At 45.9% G+C, this 25,425-nt stretch overlaps 1 protein-coding gene across 1 annotated transcript in view; it reads left to right on the top strand.

Moving 5' to 3' along the window:
- Positions 1-25,425, top strand: part of LOC119382473 (rho GTPase-activating protein 7) — a gene marked incomplete at its 5' end in the record, with an annotated part of 247,529 nt that overhangs the window by 184,570 nt on the left and 37,534 nt on the right. The window contains 4 exon segments of the mRNA XM_037650183.2: positions 2,441-2,512; positions 5,465-5,546; positions 13,168-13,228; positions 16,977-17,370. Of these exon segments, the coding sequence (XP_037506111.1) occupies positions 2,441-2,512; positions 5,465-5,546; positions 13,168-13,228; positions 16,977-17,370 (609 nt within the window).

Raw genomic sequence — 25,425 nt, 5'->3', positions numbered from 1 at the left:
CTGTGCGAGGAAATGGCATTGTGCAAAAATTTGTATTTAAAGCTTAAGCTGTATTGAGGGCGGTTTCAGTCGTTTTTAGTTCTTCCTGCTCATTGTCATTGATACGCAAGATGTCATGTCGCCGTTATTGTCGGTATGGGCGACTATTGGCTCGATGCATGATAATGATGATATTGACTTCTGGGGTTAAATGCCAAATCCACGATACGATCATGAAGTACACCATAGTGAGGGAGTCCGGATTAATTTTTACCACCTGGGTTTTCCTGATAATGCTCGTTGGATGTAACGTAAAGAATGTAAAACATTAAATAAAAGTACTGCCGAGCGGCCGATTACTCAATGTCGAAAAAGGTGGATTCATTTGCGTATCTGCATTCTGCAATTTGGCGTCTTTTGCGATGTTTATGGTGTGTGTGTGTCGCAGACACCATGTTTTCTACATACGAGATCATCACCGCACGCTTGCGTTCTCCGTGTCGATATTATGATTACCTGCAGCAATTTAATTGGTTGCTTTCACAGACTTCGCTCCGTATTCTGAGATGATCGCGAAAGGCGACAACGCTGCCTTGCGTGACGTATAGTGCGACGTGTCCAATACCTGACTGAACTATTTGCCCGTTACGTGCTCGTTGCACAGGTCGTTAGTGACTTCGAACGCCGCATAACACAAGAGTGAGCGCGCTGTACGAGGGCACATCGAGCCGAGTGTGGCGTTTTCGAGTGTTCAGGCTCGTACGCAGTAGCTAGGCTTGGCTCTGGCTACTTGAGATATCAGAAGAGTTCAAGATGTTTTCAACGTTCCTTGTATAATTGTTTAAAGCACAGTATAACTTTTAAGGAATGCACGCTTTTGTGAAGTGTATCTTTGTTGAGGGTTTAAAACGGCGCACTTTGAGAGTTCAGCTGAGCTGTGACGCCGCAGCGACATCGTTTCAACATTTCACATCCTGCCAGGGCGTGATAAACCACGCGAGCAACGCACGGTTCGTGCTGGTTGGCACGTTCAAATCACGCACACACACAAAAAAACGTCCTCACAAAAGGGCCATCACTGAAAACACAACAAGGTAATGCTCGCTGAAAGCTTCAGCGTAAAAATGCAGCGCGCGCGCACGCACGCGCACACACACGCACGCACACACACACACACACACACAAACAAAAACAAACAAACAAACAAGGCTTATCAAGAGCACCGTGACGCAAAATTCACGTCGTTTGCTCACCACCGAACGAGCGCGCATCAAAGGTGACGATTTGGCGATGATCTCGGAGCACGGCCTATGTTTAGCGGAGACAGCACGGCGTCTCCCTGCGCATTTCGTTTTCTTCTTGCATTTTTATGTATGTACATGTGCTCGACTCTTCACTAGCAATGTTGCTCTTCTCTGACTCGCTTACTCGCTCACTTTTTCAAGGATCGCACTTGTTTCCGGCCTTTCATCGGAAATTGAAGGGCACGAACATTGTGACAGCTGACAGTAAGATCATCCTTTATACGGCTAAAGTGTCGGCGTTGTTTGACGGAGAAAAAAAAAAACGCGCGCAGAGAGAACTTACATGCGTTTTATTTGCTTGAATATAGGCTGGTGAGCATTAGAAGGCAAACGTAATTGACGGGCACTATTTTCGGTCACATGGGCGTGACCGCACATTGGCGAGAACAGATACGAGGTAAGGAATGTTTGTAGAGAACCGAACGTGAGGCTCTGAGGAAAGGTTGAGGCCCTTCTTCCGTAACCATGACTATTCTCCGTCTCCTTCATACTAACAGGCTGCCTTTCCTATGATGAACGCTTTCGCTTACCTCGTCCTGCATAGTCAAGGGAGCTTATTACACAGCGTAAATTTTAACGTTTTAAAACGAGACTTGAACCAATATTCGGAAGGTGATCTTACTGTGCCATACAAATCTTCTGTGTACGGATTCGTCTCTGAGCCAGCGTGAAGCTCAGTAAATGCTGATAAGATACTTTATTTTGACATAAATGTCGATTTTCGCATGGTACACCTACTGACATCGACACTATCGTGACGTCAGGCTACAGTATCAATTCTGATGACTTCACTCACCAGTGTGGTTAGTTGTGATGACGTCAGATATCAAAACATTCAAAATGGTCGCTTCTGCGTCACCAACGGAGCCACTGAGCGGAGCGGCCGTGGGCACGCCGCGATATCTTGCTTGAGCACGTGACGAGAAGCTCATACCGTGTCGTGACGTCGGGGTACAGTAGGAACCGAAACTAGCTTTTAAAAACATACCGTATTTACTTTTTCAGGGTGCACCCATGCTTACCAGTACATTTTCTAGGCTCTTCATGTTTTAAACTTCCATTTCACGCAAAAAAAAAAAAAAACCACATTCGTGTCAGTACCCCTTTAACCTTCTCTTGGCATCGTGCTGACTGTCGTCTCTTCTCTCCGTTTTCAGAAGTGGAAGCCGTCCACGCTTGCGAATGGCTGCGGCAGGCAGGATTCCCCCAATACGTGCAGATGTACGAAGGTAAGTTGTAGCAGAGTCTTTCAATGCTTTGAAGGACTTTGGTTGTAGGCACCAGTAGCATAATCAGAATTTTTTTCGAGGGAGAGGGGTTCCATCATACTTTATCGTGCGTGCGTTTGTATGTGCGCGTGTATGCACAGGCAAAATCGAAAATTTTCGGGGGGGGGTGAGGGAGGTCGAATCCTCCCCCCCCCCTCCTCCCGGCTACGCCAGTGGTAGACACCCACCTTTCAAATGTAAGTGGAGCAGAGAACTCGTAACTGCATGCTTCACCCGCACGGTAGCGCGTGTAACTTCACTCAGAATGGGCATAAAGGGGCCATGCATGTCTACACGGTGTTTCAAGAAATGTGTGTGAAAATCTCCAAAAATAAGAGAAATGCAATATTTGCGCGCTGCCTTCATTATTATTTTTTCTGGGGTGGCAGACATCTTAACATGACTAGAGACATCAGTTGCGTTACTAATTAAAGGAATGAATGTCATTTAACTCTTTAACACTTTCGTGACCGTGCCTATTCCCATCATTAGTATGCTAATTAACGATGACTTCAAGTTCAAAGTTTGGCGCTCTCTGAGCGCTTCTGGACAGCTAACGCCATTTAAAGGGTAAAAACGCAGTATTATCTTTTTTTACACGATTGACTGAAGGCAGCGGGCATTCGTTTTGAAAAAAAAAAACATACTTGTCCCATAATATAACCGGACCTTTGTTGCGTGACTGTCATGTACGTAATCAATCGACGAAAGCTCTGTGCTGAGCTGTTACCTTTTTGTACGATCACTAGAGCAAGAACAATTGCGTTCGTGTTAGACGTCTCCGTAGCGCTCAAACGCTGTCAGCCACGTAGCTTTCCCGACTAAACTTATGAACTGTCCTACATTTCACGTAGAAATGAACAAGAAAAAAGATGCATATGCCTATTCGTGCGCGCAGTTCTATTGAACTCAACGCGCAAGAATACGGGGTTTCTTTCTTTCTTTCTTTCTTTCTTTCTTTCTTTCCTTCTTTCTTTCTTTCTTTCTTTCTTTCTTTCTTTCTTTCTTTCTTTCTTTCTCTTTCTTTCTTTCTTTCTTTCTTTCTTTCTTTCTTTCTTTCTTTCTTTCTTTCTTTCTTTGTTTTCTGCATTCAACGCATTTTATTCGCCGACATTCGGCTCAAACCGCTCAAATCGAAGTGCCGCTGTGTGCATTTGTATGCGCGCCGCCGACCGCCTATCCACACTACCGCGGCAACACGACCGTGTGTACAAATAGGAGGAACTGCTTGATTTCAGCTAAATTGTTCTGTACCTGTTTGCGAGGTACGTGGGCGTTCGGACAGTGTGTTTACTGTGTACGTTGTATACGATGGTGTTTGCGGGGCACTGCAGTGTTCCGATTTTGTTCCGTTTGTTAAAAGAAAGAAACAAAAAAAAGTTTCCTCGCTATTGTTTTCGGATTGGAAGTCTGACTGCCCCTTTGCGTAGTGCCTCTATGGGCGACATTGCAGCTCAAAGCATATGGCTTTAACGACGCCCACACCGACATTATTCTCCCTTTTGCGAGAGTGCAATCGAATAAATAAATTGCTGCCCCTGGGATGGCGTTGAATGCTTAGCTGAAGTTTAGTGCGCGCTCCATCTTCCATTCGCTCGCTCCCAATCGATTGAACATCCTATTTAAAGCGTTCTGGTGGCCTCGCAGCGAAAGCTTGCACGGGGCGTTAGACCTTTCGTTTTGTGAAATTTAAAACGAGTAAATCAGGCGCTACTTCATTACTGCAAAATGCACGCGTCTGGTTCTCGTCGTAAAAAAAAAAAAAGGTTGCCTTGGCAGCAATTTATCCGTGTGCAGGTTGGAGAAAACGAGCACCTACACTGTCGCTGCGTTCGTCATTGCTCTGTGGCCGACAGTGTTGAAGAAAGGAGGTAAAAAAAAAATAAGTGAAAGCCTATAGCGGCAGCTTTCATCGCCCGCGCCCCAGTAATTGCCGGCAACGAGTTCAATCTACCGTGCAAGTATGAAACGCAAGTTTTAGTTTCCAACAAGGACTGTGGAAATATGTGTGCCATAAATTGTAGGCTGAATTCATAACCGACGCTGTTACTGCCCCATTCACGGGTTGTTATTCCGGTGACCACGAAAGAAAGCGAAAGTGCACGTGCCAATTATACCTACCCTTACATTCGCACTTGTTTTTTATTGTGACAGCGCTTATGTGCACAGTTCAAGCGCAATTTTGCCGTCGCCGTGAGTACCAAAAACAGTCATATATATATATATATATATATATATATATATATATATATATATATATATATATATATATATATATATATATATATATATATATATATATATATATATATATATATATATATATATAGATGGCGCAAGGGGCCGCGCGACGGCCTCGCGGGCCCTACCTTCAAAACGATCTGCGAAGCGACGAGCACAAAGTGCATAGCTGCGAAGGCTGATAACTTCGTGTACGATGTGTTCTCGCCGCTCACTAAGCGTTCAAGCGAGTCCCGGCGTAAAATGTTGGCACTCACTTGTTCGAGGACTAGCAACGTGGGAAAGCTGAAGCGGTCAGTGGCATTGAATATGATACACTGACATCGTCCTGTAGCAACAAGGCGGGCGCACCAGTATGGTGGGACGCTGCGTATGTTACGTCATGTGCAAGCCACCTTCAGTTTGACAGGCTCAAATGATCTGCCCACTCGCCGTCAACACCAGCGTTCTACACGCGGCTTGTCGTGGCTCTCGACTCTCTCTCTCTCTCTCTCCTTATATCGGTCTGGGCCGCAGCGCACCCGCTTATTTAGCAAGCTCGTGTTTACTTCAATTCATATTACCCTTAAAGTTGCCATTCTCTATACCGCGTAAAATATTCCAGTGTGTTGCTATCGCATTTATTGCTTCGCCCTTCCGGCAAAACTGACTTTTTTCTCTCCCCTGCACCAGACAACAACTTTCCTGTCGAGATAACGACCGTTCTCCGAGACCACCCGAGCCTGGATCCGGATGAGTTACAGTCTCTGTTCAGGTGAGCGTCATTTGAAATAAGTAGTGCTCTATATAGTCATCGAGTCATCTTTTATTTCCGCAAGCTTTAGGAGGCATATACGTTAGACTACGAGGCGCGATATTCGTATTCGGAGGTGAACAAGCAAGTTCACGTTGCCAGCATCACACACACACACACACACACACACACACACACACACACACACACACACACACACACACACACACACACACACACACACACACACACACACACACACACACACACACACACACACACACACACACACGCACACACGCACACGCACGCACGCACACGCACGCGCGCACACACACACACACACACACACACACACACACACACACACACATATATATATATATATTATATATATATATATATATATATATATATATATATATATATATATATGTGAGAACTAACAGAAAATAATGCCAAGGAAAGTATAGGGGATGTTTTTCAGTAATAAATGTAAGGTAATTGTGAAGAAAGAAAAGTGGACGAAAAGCTGTTCCACACTCCACAGTAGTCATGCTGTGTGTGTGAAAAGCTGTTCCACACTTCCACAGTAGCCATGACGGCGAGTGTTCCACACTCGCCGTCATGGCTACTGGCGGCGCTGACTGACGCTCCCACGTTTAAATGAACACATATACCCTATAAAGTGGACGGGGGGATGGCCGCCGCGGTAGCTCAGTTGGTAGAGCATCGAACGCGTTATTCGAAGGTCGCAGGTTCGGTTCCTGCCCGCGGCAAGCTATCTTTTCGTCCACTTTTCTTTCTTCACAATTACCTTACATTTATTACTAAAAAACATCTCCTATACTTTCCTTGGCATTATTGTCTGTTAGTTCTCATTAATATTGTGTATAACAAAGAAAACGAGCCCTTGAAATTAACACTTCTTTCCTTCACACACACACACACACACATATATATATATATATATATATATATATATATATATATTGAATGAACTTGCAGGTAGCACGTTTTGAAAAGGAAAAAATGCCTTTACTAACGTTTCGGCCGTGGCACGGCCTTCGTCAGAGTAAGTAGGTCTGTTACAATGCAGCCGCTTTTATGGGCTCACGTGTTGAACTATCGGTACAGCATCAAGGACAATCGAAAAAAATATTAATGATAAACAACTGGTAATCTGTCAAAAAGATTGTGTTAACATGACTGACATGCGATGGGTACATGAACATACAAGTGCTGACCACACTGTGTCCCACGTGTTGATGCACAAGGAAAATTTGAAACTTGTATGTTCATGTACCCATCGCATGTCAGTCATGTTAAGACAATCTTTTTGACAGATTACCAGTTGTTTATCATTAATATTTTTTTCGATTGTCCTTGATGCTGTACCGATAGTTCAACACGTGAGCCCATAAAAGCGGCTGCATTGTAACAGACCTACTTACTCTGACGAAGGCCGTGCCACGGCCGAAACGTTAGTAAAGGCATTTTTTCCTTTTCAAAACGTGCTACCTGCAAGTTCATTCAATATAGGAAATACCCGGACCTGTCGTGCCCTCCCTTCATTTATGTATATATATATATATATATATATATATATATATATATATATAGAAGATAGATTGATACATAGATAATAAAGTGCAACAGCGCAACTCAGTGAACGTCTAAAATGAACACGCTCACAGCGCTGTGTGTGTGTTGCTGTTCTTCTTCCGTGTTCAGTCGCGCTGTTCAAACTTATTATGATCGTCAGCCAACTAGCCCGGAAACACCCGTTCTCCGGGAGGAAACGCGTGCTTTCACTTGCAAGGCGTTGTCGCCCACGGCCGTGTGCACCGTGTATCTCTAGCGGGATGTATTGTAGCAAAAGAGTCGATCGTTTGGGCTAGCTGGTAATTAACGATTCATTTTAAATGCAAAATGGGCGCAATACAAAACAGGAACAAAAGAAGAGAACGGCGACACAGGCACCAATGTCGTCATTCTCTTATTTTGTCCCTGTTTTGTAGTGCGCCTCATTTTTGCATTTATAATGAATCTCTAGCTGGGATCAGCAGACGACCCACACCTTTGCACGTGCTGTGCCCTCACCGTTTCCTTCGCGTTGAAGCGATGACAGCACGAAAATCGCTGGAGCGGCCGTAATCTCTTAGGCCAGTGTTTTGTGGAGTTAAGCCAGATCGGATCCTAGAGGAGTTGGCTGCTAGTCTTACTTCGTGTCTCATTACAGTTTGTTGATATATAACATTCATTGCTTCGCCTTGCTGCGAAACTGTGTCTTTTTTGGTTGCATACATATTTCGTTAATCACTAAAGCTTCCTGTAACTTTTTCCAGTCTTGCTCTTTTGTTTTGTCGCTTAAGAGGCTCAGAGCATACATCTCGTCATTATTTTATTATTATCGCTTTAGTTACCCAGGGCGTATACCGTATGTGCCAGCAGATAAGTGCGCTATTTTCTATAGTACGTATACTTGCAACGGTTCTTCAGGGAACCGGCTTAAAGAACTCACAGATTCCTGCACCTACAAGTGCTGCGAGCGCAAAGAACGCGCTTAAACATTGTGCATTGATGTCTTCCAAAGAAAACCAAAAAAAAGAAGAAAACAGCAACAAAAAAAAACGATATGATGAAGTCCACTCGTCGAAATAACTTGTAAATAATGGAGGGCTAAGAAAGCATCTAGGATGTTAGCGCAGACGGAAGTAGCAGTGACTTAGCAACATGAGAGTTCGAGCTAGTTAATACTCTGTAGAAGCTTGGATTTGAAATAAAGCTCAATTAGCGTCCGTCCGTGTTTGTTGCCGTCTATCGTCTAGAAAGTTTCTTGCGCCTAGTATCGTTGAGTCACCGAGTGAGCGCCGAAAGAGCCTGATAGAGGCGCTCTTTGAGGAAAGCATGTATTTTGAGGATACATACAATGATCACATATACACACAAATAGTACTAACAGTACGTATACAGTTACAAACGCAGTCATCACCCGACACCTCGAGTAGCAAGCCGGGCGACAAAGCAGGCTAACCTCTCCGGGGACTTCATTAAAGATTATTATCTATTTGAGGAAGCAACAGTTTGGGAGAAAGGGGGGGGGGGTTCTTAGCCCTTCCCCCTCCCCTTGCTATGAGATTTATCGTGGGCTTACCAGGCACGTCGACCACACTGACGCCCAAAAGGTATCCTATGGTCCGACGTACCGTCGGTATTCACGTTGGAGCGGCAAAGAAGTGGTTTTCGCAGTATTCCTCCGGATTGAGCAATGTGTGTGTGTGTGTGTGTGTGTGTGTGTGTGTGTGTGTGTGTGTGTGTGTGTGTGTGTGTGTGTGTGTGTGTGTGTGTGTGTGTGTGTGTGTGTGTGTGTGTGTGTGTGTGTGTGTGTGTGTGTGTGTGTGTGTGTGTGTGTGTGTGTGTGTGTGTGTGTGTGTGTGTGTGTGTTGATTTTGTAGATTTACTTTGTGTATCTTTGTGTGGGCATGCATGCGTGCACTTCGGGCCTATTTGTAGTCACACCGGTATATGCAAGATGCAGGAATACTCTAGACGCGGCATTGGTGTTGCTTGGCCGTTTCCGTATGTGCATTAGCTCGTACTTTTGCTTTTCGTTCAAGATTGAATTTATTGTTCATCACCGACATGTGTGGTGTTTTTTTTTTTTTTCTAAAAGAGCCAAGTGCGCTTTAACTGAAACTGAGAAAAACGCACTTTTTTTCTACTTCCAATATGGTCCGGCCTGCTCCAACAATTTTTGGCCAGTGTGCTCCTGTCCCCTAAATACCTCAAATCTATATTGCGGCTAAAATCTATATAGCCCACTATCGTAGGTATTCAGGAGTAAAATTTGTATTTGGCTCTTATAGATTGGAACATTTCATTCGGGCTTGAATTAGCTCGTAAAAGAAGTCTAAAACGATTTGAATCTACGGTATAGCAATATTCTGCGACACAATTAACACAATCCTTGTGCTTCCGTTGGTGCCGTCCTTCATCGGGCGTAATGGCGATGACCAGACTTGAAGAGCGAGTGGTCCTTCTTGGCAAAAGGAGCACTATTCTGGACTGCAAGCAGCATTTTCTTGTTCTTGGCATCTGTTGAAGAGCTTGAAAAGTGCTCCAGCTCTTCTTCTTCTTCATCTGAGCTCGTTTTATGCCGTGCCGTTTCGGATAACTTCTTCTTCTTCAAGGAATAGATCGGTGCCCAATATCTTCATTTCATATATCTTTTATTTCGAATATACTGCCTTGGAGCGAAAGAAGGACATGATACTGTAGCGCTTAACTCGAAAAGAAACACTAAGATGCAAAAAGAAGTAGGAAAGTCGGCCTCTTACTCTTTATATTCTAGTTTTGCCATACAACATCATGTCCATCGGTAAATGCCAAATAGCCCTAGAAAAACTAATTGTGGAACGTAAACATAGCAAAGCAACTATAGGACACAGATGAAACAGACTGGATGAGACCATGTTGGATGTTTTGGTCACGATTGTTGTCGCAGCGCTGGTTTAATGAATGTGGCTCAGTTTGATTGCAACAGATGCAGGATTTGGTTAATTTTTTATTAGAAGCTGCCTTCTTGAGTTCACGTTACAATTAGGTGTTGCCCCATTTTGATTCCAACTGTTTTAGAAGTTAAAGATATTTAGGACGTGCTTTACGCTCCCCTGAAATTTCGCCCAGTTTCGGTTTCTGCATTTGGCTCTTTTGTAAAAAAAAGAAAGGACGCCATATATCCGAGGCACATAAATTCACTTTGTAGCTCGTTATAACGGCGAGAAAAACCGAAAGGGATGTGGCATTTAGCGCAAGTTTATCGCGTGATACGCAGATGTTCGATGATGCCTGCAGGCACTAATGTAAAAACAGTGTTGGCGTGCATTTTCTCTCGTCATACTCGTGGACCGTCCGGTGCGCTATATTTGGCGATCGTTACACCGGCTGCCGGCCATGGCGCAAATTGCGGCTTTGCGCTTGCCCGTGCTTCTATTTCAAGTAAATGGGTGCCCGAAGAAGGAGGAGAAAAGAGAAGAAAACGCAAAAGTATACGCACATACAGTTTAAGCGTGGCTCATTAAATGTGCTACACGGTTTCGAGTGTCGTTCGTTCGAGCCAAAAATAGTTCGCTAATCCCCCTTCATTGTTTCGTTACGCTCCTTTATTTAGATGGCGAAATTTTTCTGTACCGCGATGTTTCGTTATGTTGCAAAACGAAATTAGCTCCGAGTGGATTTTGTCATCAGCAGGAAAGGATGCGTAGCACGCAAGAAAACAACCGCGCTTAGAGCACTTTCGGCAATAGCGCGTCAGGCGAGAATTTCGCGAAAAAGTGTTGCACACGCTTTTGTTTCTATTGTTTACTTTAGTGTAGAATGGTAAATCTGGAAAGAAACTGAAGAGGACGTTGATTTGACTTTTTTGTGTTGCTAGCCCCATTTTCCGCCCCCTTTTTTTTTCTCTTGTTTACATGATTTATAACTGTATATTCGATCACTCAGAGTAGCGACGGTGTGTAAAGCTCGCCTCACGTAAGCATCTGTACACTGCCTATTCCACTAACCAAGTCAGTTAGCCAAATTTTCGTGCGTTTTCATCGGTGGCGCAAAACATAGCAGCAGTTTACAGTATGTGCCTACAAAACCTAAGAAGTGAGAAGTCGGCGCTGTGAACGAGAAGTCCGACACATAAAAGGCATTTTATGATTAATATAATGCAAGCCGAAAAAACAGACGATTGTGTTTCAGGCATACACAGCGGAAACCCCGTATGATGACCGCACGGAGACAAACTGTTGTGAGATCCAAATGAAGAGGGAGCCGTGTGAGTCATATGGCTCCATTTAAAAAAAAAAACAACGTTATTGTACGAATTAACTGATGCAGCATTCGGGGTCACCCGTTTGGTTCTCGTCGCGACAAAGACATGTCATTGCTGTGAGACAGAAAAGACGAGTACAGTACTTGCATATCTTGACACTAGTCTCGATGTTTCAAAGTACAAACAATAATAAATCTCATGAATCAATTTCAACATGATCTTCAATATAATATTTATCTTCACTCTAGTATTGATTGATTGATTGATTGATTGATTGATTGATTGATTGATTGATTGATTGATTGAACTACTTCTTAGTGTTCACTCCTTTTCATGATATTAAATGTTAACAAATACAAAATAGTGACGACCTCCCGAAGAAGTACTGACTGTACTAGTACTACCCCTGCTTATGCCATTACTAATTTTCAGTTGTCATCTCGCAAAACTTACAAATACCCAGGCGTCCACATACATAACAATTCATCATGGAATACTCATATTAACTATGTGAATAACGATGCGAACCGCACTATAGGTTTTTTGCGTCGTAATTTTGTTTTGGCTCCTGTTTTCTTAAATCTTCTTCTTTATAAAACATCAGTTAGGTCTAAACTCGGGTTCGCCTTTTCAGTCTGGGATCCTCACTCTTGTACACTTGTAAACGCACTAGAAGCCATCCAGTATCATTCAGCTCGGTTCACTGTTGCTAATTATTCTCCCACCGTCAGTATCTCTTCTATAAAAATTTATCTCGCCCTCCCTAACCTTTCTATAACAGAAGGAAACAGGCCCGCCTACGTCTTTTCGTGAAATCTTCTATACAAATTCTGAACTGAAACAGTGTTCTTGCCACCTTCTTACGTTTCGTCTCGCGTCTACCAATAACTTCAAAGCTCAAGTGCCAACCAGCCATGGTGGTCTAGTGGTTATGGTGCTCGACTGCTGGCCCGAAGGTTGCGGGATGGAATCCCAGCTGCGGTGACAGCATTTCCATGGAGGCAAAATGCTAGAGGCCCGTGTACTTAGATTTAGGTGCACGTTAAAGAACACCAGATCGTCGAAATTTCCGGAGCCCGCCACTACGGCATCATAATCGTATCGTGGTTTTGTGACGTAAAACCCCAAGGATTATTATTATTAAAGCTCAAGTGCCGTTGTGCCAGACCAGCATGTACTTCCACTCGTACGTGCCGAATACATCACCGAAACCTCCTTTCCTCCATCGCCAGCAACCCTGATCATGCATAATTCAGGACTGCCATTTTGAGCTTGTAACACCACTCCTCTCTGTAACGCCGCAAATGGCATTGAGATTATTTAAACAAATAAATAAATAAAATAAATAGACACTGGGCGGCACGAAGAGAGCTAATTATTGTATGCTGGAATTTCGGCGAACTGTAAAGTGCTTCAACTCAAAATTATTCGGAGATTCTATGTATGCCCCGTGATACCCTATTACCATGGTATATTGTCACAGTGAACTGTATTAGATATTAGTTGAGATACAAGAAGGGACATTGTATTTCATAATTGTTAAATTTGCGATGTACACACACACACACACACACACACACACACACACACACACACACACATACCGATTATATATATATATATATATAATGTGAAACAAAAGATGGAGCCAGATAAAAGAAATATGCGCTTAAACTGTTGTTCTTTTTTTTTAGCTTGTTACATTTTATCTCAACAATATCTGTGCATGACGATTGCTAGTTCCACGTACACGTCTTGAATTCTTGAATTGTGTGATTTTCTTATTAAGTCATTTAATGTGTTGTTTTATTAACGCAGGAGACTTAACACCCTCAACAAAAGCGCCCGGCTGAAAAGCGACGGCCTAGTGAAGCAATCGGTAAGACGATTTCTCTCTGGGTGCTCCGCTGGTTGTAAACCTGCATTTCGCATTTAGTGCATTTAGTGGTTCTGAAAAGGTCACCTCAAAATGAGGGCGTCAGTGGCATCTGCTAGATTCGATGCTCCTAAAGGATTTGGGACAGCTTGCGTTTTGACACTGCGCATATTATTTACACTTGGTCCTTGTTATAGGGCCTCATTAGATTGCTTCAATGTACTCGTATCGTGGCACAGACGTTCCTTCGCGTCGCCGTTAACCTATACACTCGCACAAACGCATTTCTTTGGAGTGTCGAGTTAAATTAAATGTAGGAGGGAAGGGCGCGTCTTTCTGCAAAATGTGTCCAAGTTTTCAGCTAGCTGTTACTACAATTTTTTTTGTGCTTTTTACATAGCAGATTGTGTCGTAATTTTAAGGAGGTCATCACACACTACCGACGTGTATAATAAGAGACGACGATATCGCACGTGAGCTTTTCTCCTCGGCGGGGTCACGTCGTCGGGAGCAGATGCGAGTGTCAGGTATTGCGAGGCACAGTTTGCGTTAGGGAGTTCTACAACCGTGCCGCTTTAGCTTCACGCATTGAAAAAGCCCTGCTCTGTGACGTTCATGCTGTGATGCTAGGGACGTAATTCTTCGAAGCAGGGCAAGGACCACTGTGTAGTCACTAATAGAACGAGGCGAAACCATATCAAGACACTGATATCATCTTTGTGCAGACGAGGTGATGACCCACACTTGAGAGCGTTTATTGTAGTTAGGACGTAGAGGAACAGAAGTATTGCTATTATTATTGCGATAGCAATTATATGGACACTCTCGGCGGATTTTGCACCGTCGCCGTGATGTCCCGGATATGTATATGTATGTATGTATATATAAATAAAAGTCACAAACAAAAATACTTCAGAAGAAAAAAATTCCGAAGCGCTCTATAGGCAATTACGACATGTTTCATTCGTTCTCCAGGATACTAACGGCAGAATACAAACGCACGTGGCGTTGGGTGAAACGCACGGGACGTCACACGTGGCGAAGTTAAAGTTATGCGAGACGCGGGCCATGTTGCATCGTTGACCGCGCTGCGTCTGCGTCGTATCGCTGGCGACACACGCTAGTTTTCCATTTTGGGGTTGTAGCGCCACGCCACTCGTGGCCAAGCGGCCAGGAAAAAAAGAACGTGGCTCATGGTGGCGCGAGCTAGTGGGAACGCTTTGGCTCTTGTAGAGGAGGAGGTAAAACTTTATTTGACCAAGGGATTTGGGCACGTACGTCCCAGGGTCCCCGCACGACCCCACTGCGCTCTTATGCCACAGGAAGGAAGAAACGAGACTGCTGAACCAGAATCACAATATATATGTTACACCACGAACACAATCCCGAGGCTAAAATTACAGCGCAAACGCACAAGACACCCACGAAGAAAAGCGCTGACTAACAGCTGCTTTATTCTTTCATACGCCATGCAATCCATATTTGAGCCCAAGGCAAACTTGCCGCACATGCGCACACAACAATATCTATAAACCAAAACGTGTAACAAGGATGATAGTGTATTAGATACGCGAGGACATGAAATCATAGTCAGATGGGTGCAGGGACAAAGAAGTACAGAAGAAGTAAGAAGGACAAATAAGTGCGTTTGCGCCGTAATTTTAGCTTTAGGAATATGTACATGCCAACTAGACCCAAATAAAGTTTTATTTTAGTGACCAGAATCGACGCCAAGGGAACGCGAGCCGTGGCTTCAGATGCCACTGCCAAGCGCCGTCTTTATTTTCTTCTCTTGAGGTTGCGCACTCTCCGGCTTTGTTCGCCGCCCAAATGAGGGCGCTGCAGGGTCTTGGGACATAGAGTTACTGTATAATACAGTAACTCTATTGGGACATAAAACCCCTCTATATTTAAAAAAATATAGGGACCTTAGTAGGACAACGCGAGCGCAAAAGTCCGAGAGTGGCTTGCGCCCTGCGCATGCGCCATGGCGGCTCGCAAATTTCTTGGGTCCCCAATTCTAAATATCTGTAGTGTTTCGCCGGAGTTGGGACGCTCTCCTACGACTTGTACTTTGACATACAGGGCGTGGTCGACCGTGCTCGCGCGCTTATGTGTTGAGGGGGAGTTTTGTAGGTCTTGTGCTTTCACCGCAAAGTTTACGCTGAAGCTATAGACGGCACGAATGTCACTTTGCTCGCTGCAGGGGCCGCGTTGGCGAAAGGAATGAGCTGCTAGCTAGAAGAGCCAAAGTAGGGACTTGTTGAAGTAACAACTGTGACAGTTCGCGCTCGTCTTTTGTATACCTGTGCGTTCTTTTCGTGTTTTCTTCTTTGTGTTTGAGCAGTGCGCTGCAAGTGTCGAGCTGTGACAGTTGTTAGTTCGCACTCGCCTTGTGTGTTTTCTTTTCTTGCTTCCTTTGTGCTTGAGCAGCGCGGAGCAAGTTTCTAGCTGCTTGCCGTTCTTCCTGTAGCATTCCAATTTCTTGCTGTCGCATTCATTGCTTCGCCCTTGAGGTGAAACTGTGACTTTTTTTATTACATTATTAATTTCATAATAGTCCGAATTTTGTATGTCTATGTAGCTTATGTTGCAAATATTCATGCAACTGTGTTCTAGTTATTCTTTGCTGCTCCATACATTTTGACAGTTGGTATATGATGTAGCACTGTTTGCTGGACGTTTAGTTGTACACTTCACGTACCACGTCAGGCCGAATGGCCTTTAGCTTCGCTTCGTTTTTCTGTATGTTTTCCAAAAATAAAATCTGTTCATTCATTCATTCATTCATTCATTCATTCATTCATTCATTCATTCATCCAAACCAGTTTCTTTTTCAGGGCTTTGTCGGCCTTATAGTGGACTCGGAAGCGTACTGATGTACCTGAAATAATAACTTTATGCTGAAGGTCTGAGATGGTTAAAAAAAAAAAGATTTTAAAAAATGCTCTGGCACTACAGCTTAATCAGAATGGTGTGTGCGACTCGGTCGTGTCTGCGGTTGGTTTGCCCTTGAAAACCTCTAGCAGTTATTCATCTTCCTAAGCATCATTGGAGGGGTGCTTGTGAGCTGTGTCCTCATAGCTTGATTTCTGCGTGCTGTCTACCAGCACTGTTTTACGACAGAAAGCCTCGAAGAGGAGCACGTCGGCCCCCGCACCATGGCGCAGTGCTTCGATTCGAGCAGCACTGTTTTGCTTGTTGAATGATGGGAGCTCGCCGAGCACTGTGCTATTCATCGAAATGATCTTAAGAAATGGGTGGTTAGTTAACGGTTGCACTAGCACAAATTATGTCAGCCATAGAAATGAATCTTGTTCGGTAACTGTTATCGCTCCATCTCAAGTGCCATTAGAGAGAGAAAGATAAAGGAAAGACAGGGAAGTTAGCCAGAGGAACTCTCTGGTTTGCTACCCTGTACTTGGGAAAGGGGGTATGAAAGAGAAGAATGGTCTGTGACGACACAAGGTGACAATATGAACGAAACGATGTCGTGACATATAGCACCGTCCAAGTAGTACACACCAACATTGTCTGTGAACAGTAACAAATTTGTCACTCAGTGCGGTTTCTCGAAGAAACCGAAACAACGCCCTCAGAGCGGGTCGCGTTGAAGACCGGGTAGGCCATGTGCCTTAGGATTTTGTACTCCGCGAGAGGGCGGTTGTCCAGCTGGCCTAGTGCGGCTGAGAGAACTGCCCTTAGGAGAATCGACACCGAGAGAAGTGACGAGCGTGGTTGACCTCTGCAGATGCACCACGATAGCGACGAGGAGGAAGGCCCCGCGCTGAGCTACAACTGGCAGTTCCACCGGAGCAGCCGGCGCTGGTCGCGCGTCTCCCCGCCCTTGCCCGTGGTGGTCACTCCGACGGGGGGCTCGTCGCGCAATACTCCGCAGCACGCGACGCAGCAGACCGCCGAGGCGTACAGCTCGCACGACAGCGTATTCCTGGACGAGCCGCGCAGCAGCCCTGAGAGCCGGCTGTCGACGAGCGACGAGCGCCTGGTGGGCGCCGACCTCGAGGGTTCGCCGGGACCCAAGCTCCGGCGCAGCGGCTCCGAGCGGATCCGCGACGCCATCCTCCGGAGGATGGACAGCCTGCGCGGGAACCGGCGCCGAAAGAAGCGCGCTGCTCCGAACCAAGGTCAGGGCTACGTACTTCTTTACATATTTTTCAATTAGCCACGGGCACACAGGACGGCGCTGTCCTGTGTTATCCTTCCTAGCTTGTGTCCTCGTTTTACGCGCTATATATCCACATCAGGAAGTTTACTCTTAGCGCGGGCATAAAATGATCCAGAGGAGGAAGCGGTCGTAGTACAGACAGCTAGAGTTATGGAAAATCAGTTACGTGTAAGCCCATGCAACAGCTGGGGGGAACGTTCACAAAAGGTAAAAATGGTCATCCGCCTGCTTGTAGCTACGACGGAAAGGAAATCCATATAGATTAACTGCATACATTTCGTGCAATAACAAACTGGCGCTTTCCCCCGCCGCTTGTGGCCATTTTTTCATATTCACTGCCACTCTGTATCAAGTTTCAAAGTTGGCTCGCCGTCGACTCTGCGTGCGAGAAACGTTGTTGCTCGTTAAAGTCGATATGTCCGGCGAGCTTCTCGTAAAGTCTCGCGAAAGTGAAAGTATGACCTAATGTGATCCCCGAGAATACGACCACTTTATTCCACTATAGCAATCGTAATTCTAATTTAGGGCCCGAGCTAGGCTTTTACAGAGATTATGAAGCGCAATGTTTACATGACTGCATTGAAAGCAGGTGATTTCGGTGTTTAAACCGCGTGCATAGTCGGTGAAAACATATAAGAATAAATACAAGCTCCGCCTCCAGAACTGCGGCGCACCTGCCCGCCACAACCTAGAGCAAAGAAATTTTCATCTGTGCAAGAGAGTCGTGCTAGGTGGTTTCCGTTCTCACGTGAAGTACTTTTTGGCCGCTAATGTAAATACTACGGATAATAATAATAATAATAATAATAATAATAATAATAATAATAATTGTTATTTGCACAACAATGTGAGCCCTCCGGTGACATGCGAGGCTAGACAGAAAGGAAAGACCCTTACGCGCGTGCGTCTGCTAGCCCCTCACCGGAAGGCAAGAAAGAGAGAGAGAAAAAAAGGGGGGGGGGGGAGGGGGAGGTCATTAAAGTCCCTATACTTCGTAAAAGTACCGCCATCTGCTCTCTCCGCCGCCGCCTCCTCTCCTGCGCGTCTTTCGCGTGCGACGGCAGCGCCTCCTCGAACGCGCCAGGTGGACGTGTGAAGCTTTCAGGCCGGTTGCGCGCTGGCGCTGCCACTTTAGCCGCTTTAGCGTGCCATGTATCGCATACGGCTGTGTAATGATTCTCTTTATTTCTGCGTTCATTTTCTCAGTTGGTGTGGGTGTGCGCACCATCCAATTCCCTTATAGCGCGCCAGAAGAGCTGCTGCAAGCCATGTAGAATTTGCAGCAAATTGCACGTCGTTTACGGTTCTTTTCGGAGCGTACCGTTTCCCTGTGTATCTGGCGCGAATATCGGTAACTGGGTTTACTTAAAAAAGGTTGACATAAAATTTTGTAAACACGACGCGCTATTTATTGCATCGGTAAGAAATATTTACATGACAGCTGTGATGTCAAGCCCCGCCGTTTGGGAAGGAATAGTTCCCGTGCGTATAAACTACCTCTATCATATATAACTGCAGCAATGACTGCAATTCTCATGAAGGGCACTTCTCCTCGGCCTGCCCGCCGCGGTGATGTAGCGGTTTCGGCGCTCGCCTGCTGATCCGAAGGTCGCGTGTTCGGTCCCGGCCGCGGCGGTCGGAATTCGATAGAGGTGAAGTGATAGAGGCCCCGCGTACTGTGCGATGTGAGTGCACGTTAAAGAGCACCAGATGGTCAAAGTTTCCGGAGCCCTACACTACGGTGTGCCTCGTAATCATATCGTGGTTTTGGCTCGTAAAACCACATGTATCATTATTTATCTCCTTTGCCTGCCCGATGACGTGTGGTCGCAGTACGCCGTTCTGGGACGTTTGGCCTGTGCGGAGCAGCTTGCACGCATTGTCGTATGCATGACGCTTGTATGTTAACTGACAATAACTGAAGGTAGTAAACCAATAAATGAAGATTTAAAACCAGTAGGCTAAAACCAACGACATTAACCCACGCGATAATTCATGAACACGCCGGCCGATGAGCCGCGGTCCGCTGAACTAAAGCCCGGCTCATGTTCCGAATTTGCAGAGTTCTGACTGTCACCCAGAAGTGGTTCGCCAAATTCGACAATATGATGGAGGAGCTGCACGTAAATGCACGGCTCTCGATAAATTCTGGGCGATAGGTTTTTTTTTTGCTATCGCACTTTCATTCTGACGCTCGCTCTGTCTTCGCCCTTCCATCCGCATATCACAGTGAAAGGTTAGTAGAATGTGTGGAACACAACCTAGTTTTGCAGTGCACGACGCTCGTTCTTTCAGAGTTAATAATATGTGAGGTTTTACGTGCCAAAACCGCAATATGATTATGAGGCACGCCGTAGTTGAGGGCTCTGGAAATTTCGACCATCTGGTGTTCAAGACGGCCACTTGCTCGAGCAAGTGACTGTCTTGGTGCATGACAAATTACACAAAATTTCGCGTGACATTAAGTAAGTAATACTCCACATATGTCACACGGTAAAGCAAGACGCCTGTCAAGAGTAAAAACGCACGAGCACATACCTCACAAAGCCGCGCCGATCTCGGCTCGAAGTTTGCTCGACCTATTCTGTGGAGCCAGACTTTGTGACGACCTGCATTCTCTTTTCCGCGAGGAATGGCGGAAAACTTTTTCCCTTGGGTGTCAGAGTTATGGCAGCCAAACGCACAGCAACCCGGCATCGCGACAAAACGAGCGAGACGCACACGTGCACTTCACACTTCGTGCACTTCACATGGGGCCAACACACAGCACATGGCACGTTGGAGCGTTCAACATGGCGCCGAGAGGCGAAGGAAACAAAATACCGGGAAAGAGAGGGCGCGCGCTACCACGTGACCGCAGCCACCCTATCAGAGGCCTGGAGAGGAGGAAGCGGCGTAGATCAAGAGAAAGCTGTACTTTTCCGAAGGTATAGGGGCTTTAGAGGTCATCACGAGTCGCTGGACAAATGGCGACTGAGAATTAAATACTAAGAAATAAAAGTTTGTCGTCCTTACGTAGAATATTACGTTTGGCTGAGCAGTGGTGTCGGAATCTTTGCTGAAATTTTGCAGAAAGTTCAAACCAGCGACACTAACACGTGTATGTATGGGAAAATCACCTATCTGGAAACACGAGAAGGGTGTTTGATGTCATGAAAATGAGAAAGTGCGACTGGATAGGGCGTCTACGCAAAGTCTCTCTGGGTGGGACGGCTGTGGTTCTATTCTTAGGTTAGAAAAATCTGATCTGTGACATTACAGAGATTACTTTAAATTTCTACACTGCGTATGTATGTAAATAAACCTGGAATTAGCGCCATATTCCAAAGCGGTGTATAAGTTATGAATTTTGTTCGCTCTTTAACGGTACTGTGTCCACTGCGGGCAGAGTATTTAACATTTAATTGGGTGCCGACTGACGTCAGCGGTTTTCTGTCGGCCTTATATCGTGTCGGTGCGTCGCAGTGGCTCGCAGCGTTCTTCATGCCAGCATATTGAGACGCCTGGTAGCTGCCGGCGTGCTGTCCTTTCTACCCGGCAAATTGCCTTGCGTGCCGCGTCGCGCCGTTGCGTAACCGCGTGTAATGAGAACACCGTCCTAGGAATTTGAGTGCAAGAATTAACCTTGCTTTCGACTGTCAGTGCTTCACTTCTCGAGCGAAACTGGCAGCATTTTCTTTAGATTTTTCCAGCGATTCCTTTATGAAAATTGATGGTCATGATAAAACGAGAAAAAAAAAAGAAAGACAGCCAGAACACCTACTGCATATAGTCGGTAGATTGACAGCCGTAAGTTTTATTTTCTGGCAACTCGCAGCACTATGTTCACCACGATAACGTCGATTTCTAAAAACGTCTTTGCGCAGCGGGGCAGGCTTGGGTGGGAGGTTCAACTCCCCACCCAGGGGCGTAGCCAGAAATTTTTTTCGGGGGGGGGGGGGGGGGTTCAACCATACTTTATGTATGTTCGTGCGTGTGTTTGTATGTGTGCGTGTATATATACGCAAGCAAAACTGAAAAATTTCGGAGGGGGGGTTTGAACCCCCCCACCCCCACCCCCCTTGGCTACGCCCCTGTCCCCACCCCCCGGAATTTTTCAATTTTGCATGTGTATGTATGCGCGCACACATACAAACGCACGCAAGAACGTACGTAACGTATGGCTGACCCCCCCACCCCCCCGGAAAAAATTGCTGGCTACGCCCCTACAGGCTATGCTACTGAATAACAAATAACATTGTTTCGCGTTTAGATCGGGCGTACTGCTAGTTGTGCACCGCCACGGCATGTCGACGGCGTTTGCGACTCACCTGAGGGGTCGATGTGTGGATGGGTTTAGGCAAGTGCAGCCTGTTGGCTGTCAGGCTTGCACTAACGAAGGCGTAATGAAAGTTCGCCCTAACGTGGCGACACACGTGCTTCATTAGTGTTTCGCGAAAACATGTCGTCACACGGTAGTGCGTGCTGTCATATTTTGGCTAGCCGTACTTGGCCACTCATCTGTGGTTGTACGCCTCGGCGCGTGTGGGAGCTGTTACGTATTCCTACTGCTTGGAACGTCTCTAAGCGTGCACAGCAGGCACAAGTGTACAGAGTTTTGCCGGTCGCTTACGTTGCGTGCTGCAGTGTCGCAGGGTATATTTTTGAAGACATTTATTACGGATGGAAGGAAGAGAGTTCGCTTATATAGATGTTGATAAGGGACTTTTGACTTTTCCAGTCGTCCCTGTGGTAATGAAGTTTGAAACCGTTGTTAGCATAGATTAGCTTGCGCTTTCTATGCGAGTGCTCGATATCTGTACGCGAGAACAGTGGGGTAGCCAGAAGCTTTTTTCGGGGAGGGGGGATGTTGTCAACCATATTTTATGTATGTTCGTGCGTGTGCATGTGTGCGTGTATATATCACATGCAGATTTGAAAAACTTCAGGGGAGGGGGCGTGTTGGACCCCCTCAACTTCCCACCTGGCTACGCCAGTGTGCGAGGCCACATTTTAGCCGTGCACGCTTTATGCTCGCGAGCATAAAACGGCGCTGCTCGCATCGAAGGATGCAGATGCAAACGCTTGTTGTTGCAGTTACCGAAAAATTACGCTGCAAAGTACTGGCAGAGTTTTCGTTGCATGATGTGAACCCTGTGGCGATTAACAGCTTTTACCTTTTAGAGCTATACATTCTTTATCTCATTCGCCCTCTGAGCGTTGTTTTCACGCGCAGGCTCCGAGGTAAAAAGCGCCAAGACGACGATGGACAAGTAGAGAGAGACACACACGCAGGGCGCCACTTCCAACAATGTTTATTCTGGGAAAAACGTGGGTGCTACTTATATACAGACCAGGGGCGTAGCCAGAAATTTTTTTCGGGGAAGGGGGGGTTCAACCATACCGTATGTATGTTCGTGCGTGCGTTTGTATGTGCGCGTGTATATATACGCGCAAGCAAAAGTGAAAAATTTCGGGGGGGGGGGGTTTCAACCCCCCAACACCCCCCCCCCCCCCCGGCTACGCCCCTGATACAGACAGCGCTGTCACATTTCTTCGCTGCGCAGCTCGCATTCAGAAAATGCAGCTCTTTTTGTGATAATGATATGGAAGCCACACTCACGCAAGGATCACCTGCTCCAACAATCTTTTTTGCCTCAATTATTAATCTAGTCCATTTATCATGACTCCTGGCGATCACAGAGCAGGCGCGAAAATCCGGTGAACACTTACAATCTCGGCAATGAATTGCCAGGTGACCCTCTCTGTCATTCCTAACATCATTGCAACGCTGTTTGAGCCTATCGTTTAAGCATTGCTCAGTTTGGCTCACGTACTTTTTACCGCATGACAGGGGAATGTCGTTGACCATTCCCACCTGGCATTCGACATACTTAAAATTTCTTTCGTGGTTTACGGTACAGGCTTCCCGGGGGCAATGGTTTGTCATTCTGCAGAGTCTAGACAGTTTCAAAGGGGCAGGAAGACCACCTTTACATCTGCTCGCTTGGCAATCTTTTTCAGGTTATGCTACACGCGATGAACATACGGTATTACAGCTGCTTTCTCCTTTGCACGAGGTGGCTCTTTGTCCACTTGGCGGGTGCGCGATTTTCTCAAAATTGTTTCAGCCACGGAAACCATTACAGCTTGCGGATAGCCTGCCTCCTCCAGGCGGGTGATCTGCTTGCTAAAACTCTCCGCTACACGATGGGGACATGACGTCTTAAAAACATATTAAGCAAGCAGAGGTTGGCAATGCTACTCTTTACAGGCTTCGAATGACAAGAGCTAAAGGGTAGGAGCGGTTTATTTGTGCGAGGCTCGTACTGCCAGCAGACATAGTTAGCTGAAAAAAATAATCGTATATCTAAAAACCTTATGGAGGATTCGACCGAAAGTTCGTGAGTCACTTCAATCGGAGATAAAATGTGCCTAAAAGTTGTCAAGGTTTTGCTAACGACCAGGTCGGCGTCACTGAAGTGCTTGTCAGGAAAACTAAAAAAAAAGTCAGTTTCGCCGCAAGGGCGAAGCAATGAATGCGATGAAACATCTGGCGTCTTTCGTTAAGCAGCTGGCGTCTTTTCGTTTTGATTTAGAAACATCTGGCGTCTTTTCGTTTTGCTTTTAGAAAACATCTGGCGTCTTTTCGTTTTGCTTTTAGAAAACATCTGGCGTCTTTCGTTGGTTTATTTCATCAATCAACGGCGTTTTGAACAAAATTTTTATTGTTTAATCACGCACAGGAGAAATCTCACCAGGCACTACCTTGGAGGTAAACAATGGCTGCTAATGGGAATGAGAGACAGAAGAAGTCGGCTTTTAGCTAACACTTACACTTCTACTTCTACTAACGTTTCCTACTGGAACATGCCAATGGCTGCTAATGGGGAATGAGAGACAGAAGAATTCGGCTTTTAGTTAACGCGCACGCTGCGAATTTTTTTATTGTTCAACAATGCACAGGAGAAATCTCCCACCGGCACCACCTTGGAGGTCAAGATCTGGTACTAGCGTTAAGACTGGTTACGCACTACGACGGGGACGAACGGGTGCCGCTTTAAGGAGCTTCGCCCCTAAAATCAGCCGAGACTGTCCATATAATTGCTATGGCAATAAAAGTCATCTATACTCGGGGACAACTTTCTGTGGCAATGAAGGGAAAGCTACGGGGGCGGAGCGTCTGCACATGTACTGCTAAGCGAAGTAGTCCAGTTTGCCGCGCGTCTCGTAACGCCGTGGAAAGTGATGGCTAGCGTACGTTGCATTTCGACGCAAACGCTGCTTAGCGTCTAAGGTACGGGTAAAAGGCGCGACTTTTTCACGCGCGCAAAAACGCAAAGTGACAACGTATAAAGTAAAAGAAATACAAATATCTCGCTTGTGTGCGCTGCGTTCCGTCTCAAAAAGCTACATGTAGAAAATGAAGGAGTATTTTATATATCTCACGCAGAAAATACGGACGCAATTGTGGGACTACATTCATTAACGGTAGGATACGTGCATTGTGGCTCTGTAGCTTTCCCTTCATTGCAACAGAAAGTTGTCCCCGAGTATACAAACCTAAAAGCTTTTTACCCTCGAAAAGACTGGAAATTTAATAGATAGAGCTAAAAAAACAGCTAAGAAAACAGCCTGAGCTAAAAAATAAATTAAAAAAATTACACCATCTTCCGCTAAAGGGGACCATGAGGCGATGCGAAGCCGGAGCACTTCCACGATCGCGTTCCATTGGCGTTCGTTGGGCATGCTACCGACCTCGCGTCGTGGAACGCGAAGAGGAACGCTACGCGCGTCGTGTCTTCCCTCTAGCCTGGCCGTTAATTCGCATAGGGCGAGCGGGGAACGCGGACGACAGGCGCGCGAGAAGAGGGGATCGTAGGAGAGGAGAGAGAGGGGAGGGGACGCGCATGCGCTGGCGCGGCGTTGCGCAGGAGAGAATGAGGCGCGCAAGAGGGGGGATCGGAGAGAGGGAGAGGGGGAGAGGTGTGTGGAAAGGGATCGCGCATGCGCAGTAAGGGTGGTCACGCCGCAC

Source organism: Rhipicephalus sanguineus, chromosome 2, assembly GCF_013339695.2.
Source record: "Rhipicephalus sanguineus isolate Rsan-2018 chromosome 2, BIME_Rsan_1.4, whole genome shotgun sequence".
Taxonomy (NCBI): Eukaryota; Metazoa; Arthropoda; class Arachnida; order Ixodida; family Ixodidae; genus Rhipicephalus; species Rhipicephalus sanguineus.
This window is presented reverse-complemented; position numbering and strand designations above follow the sequence as displayed.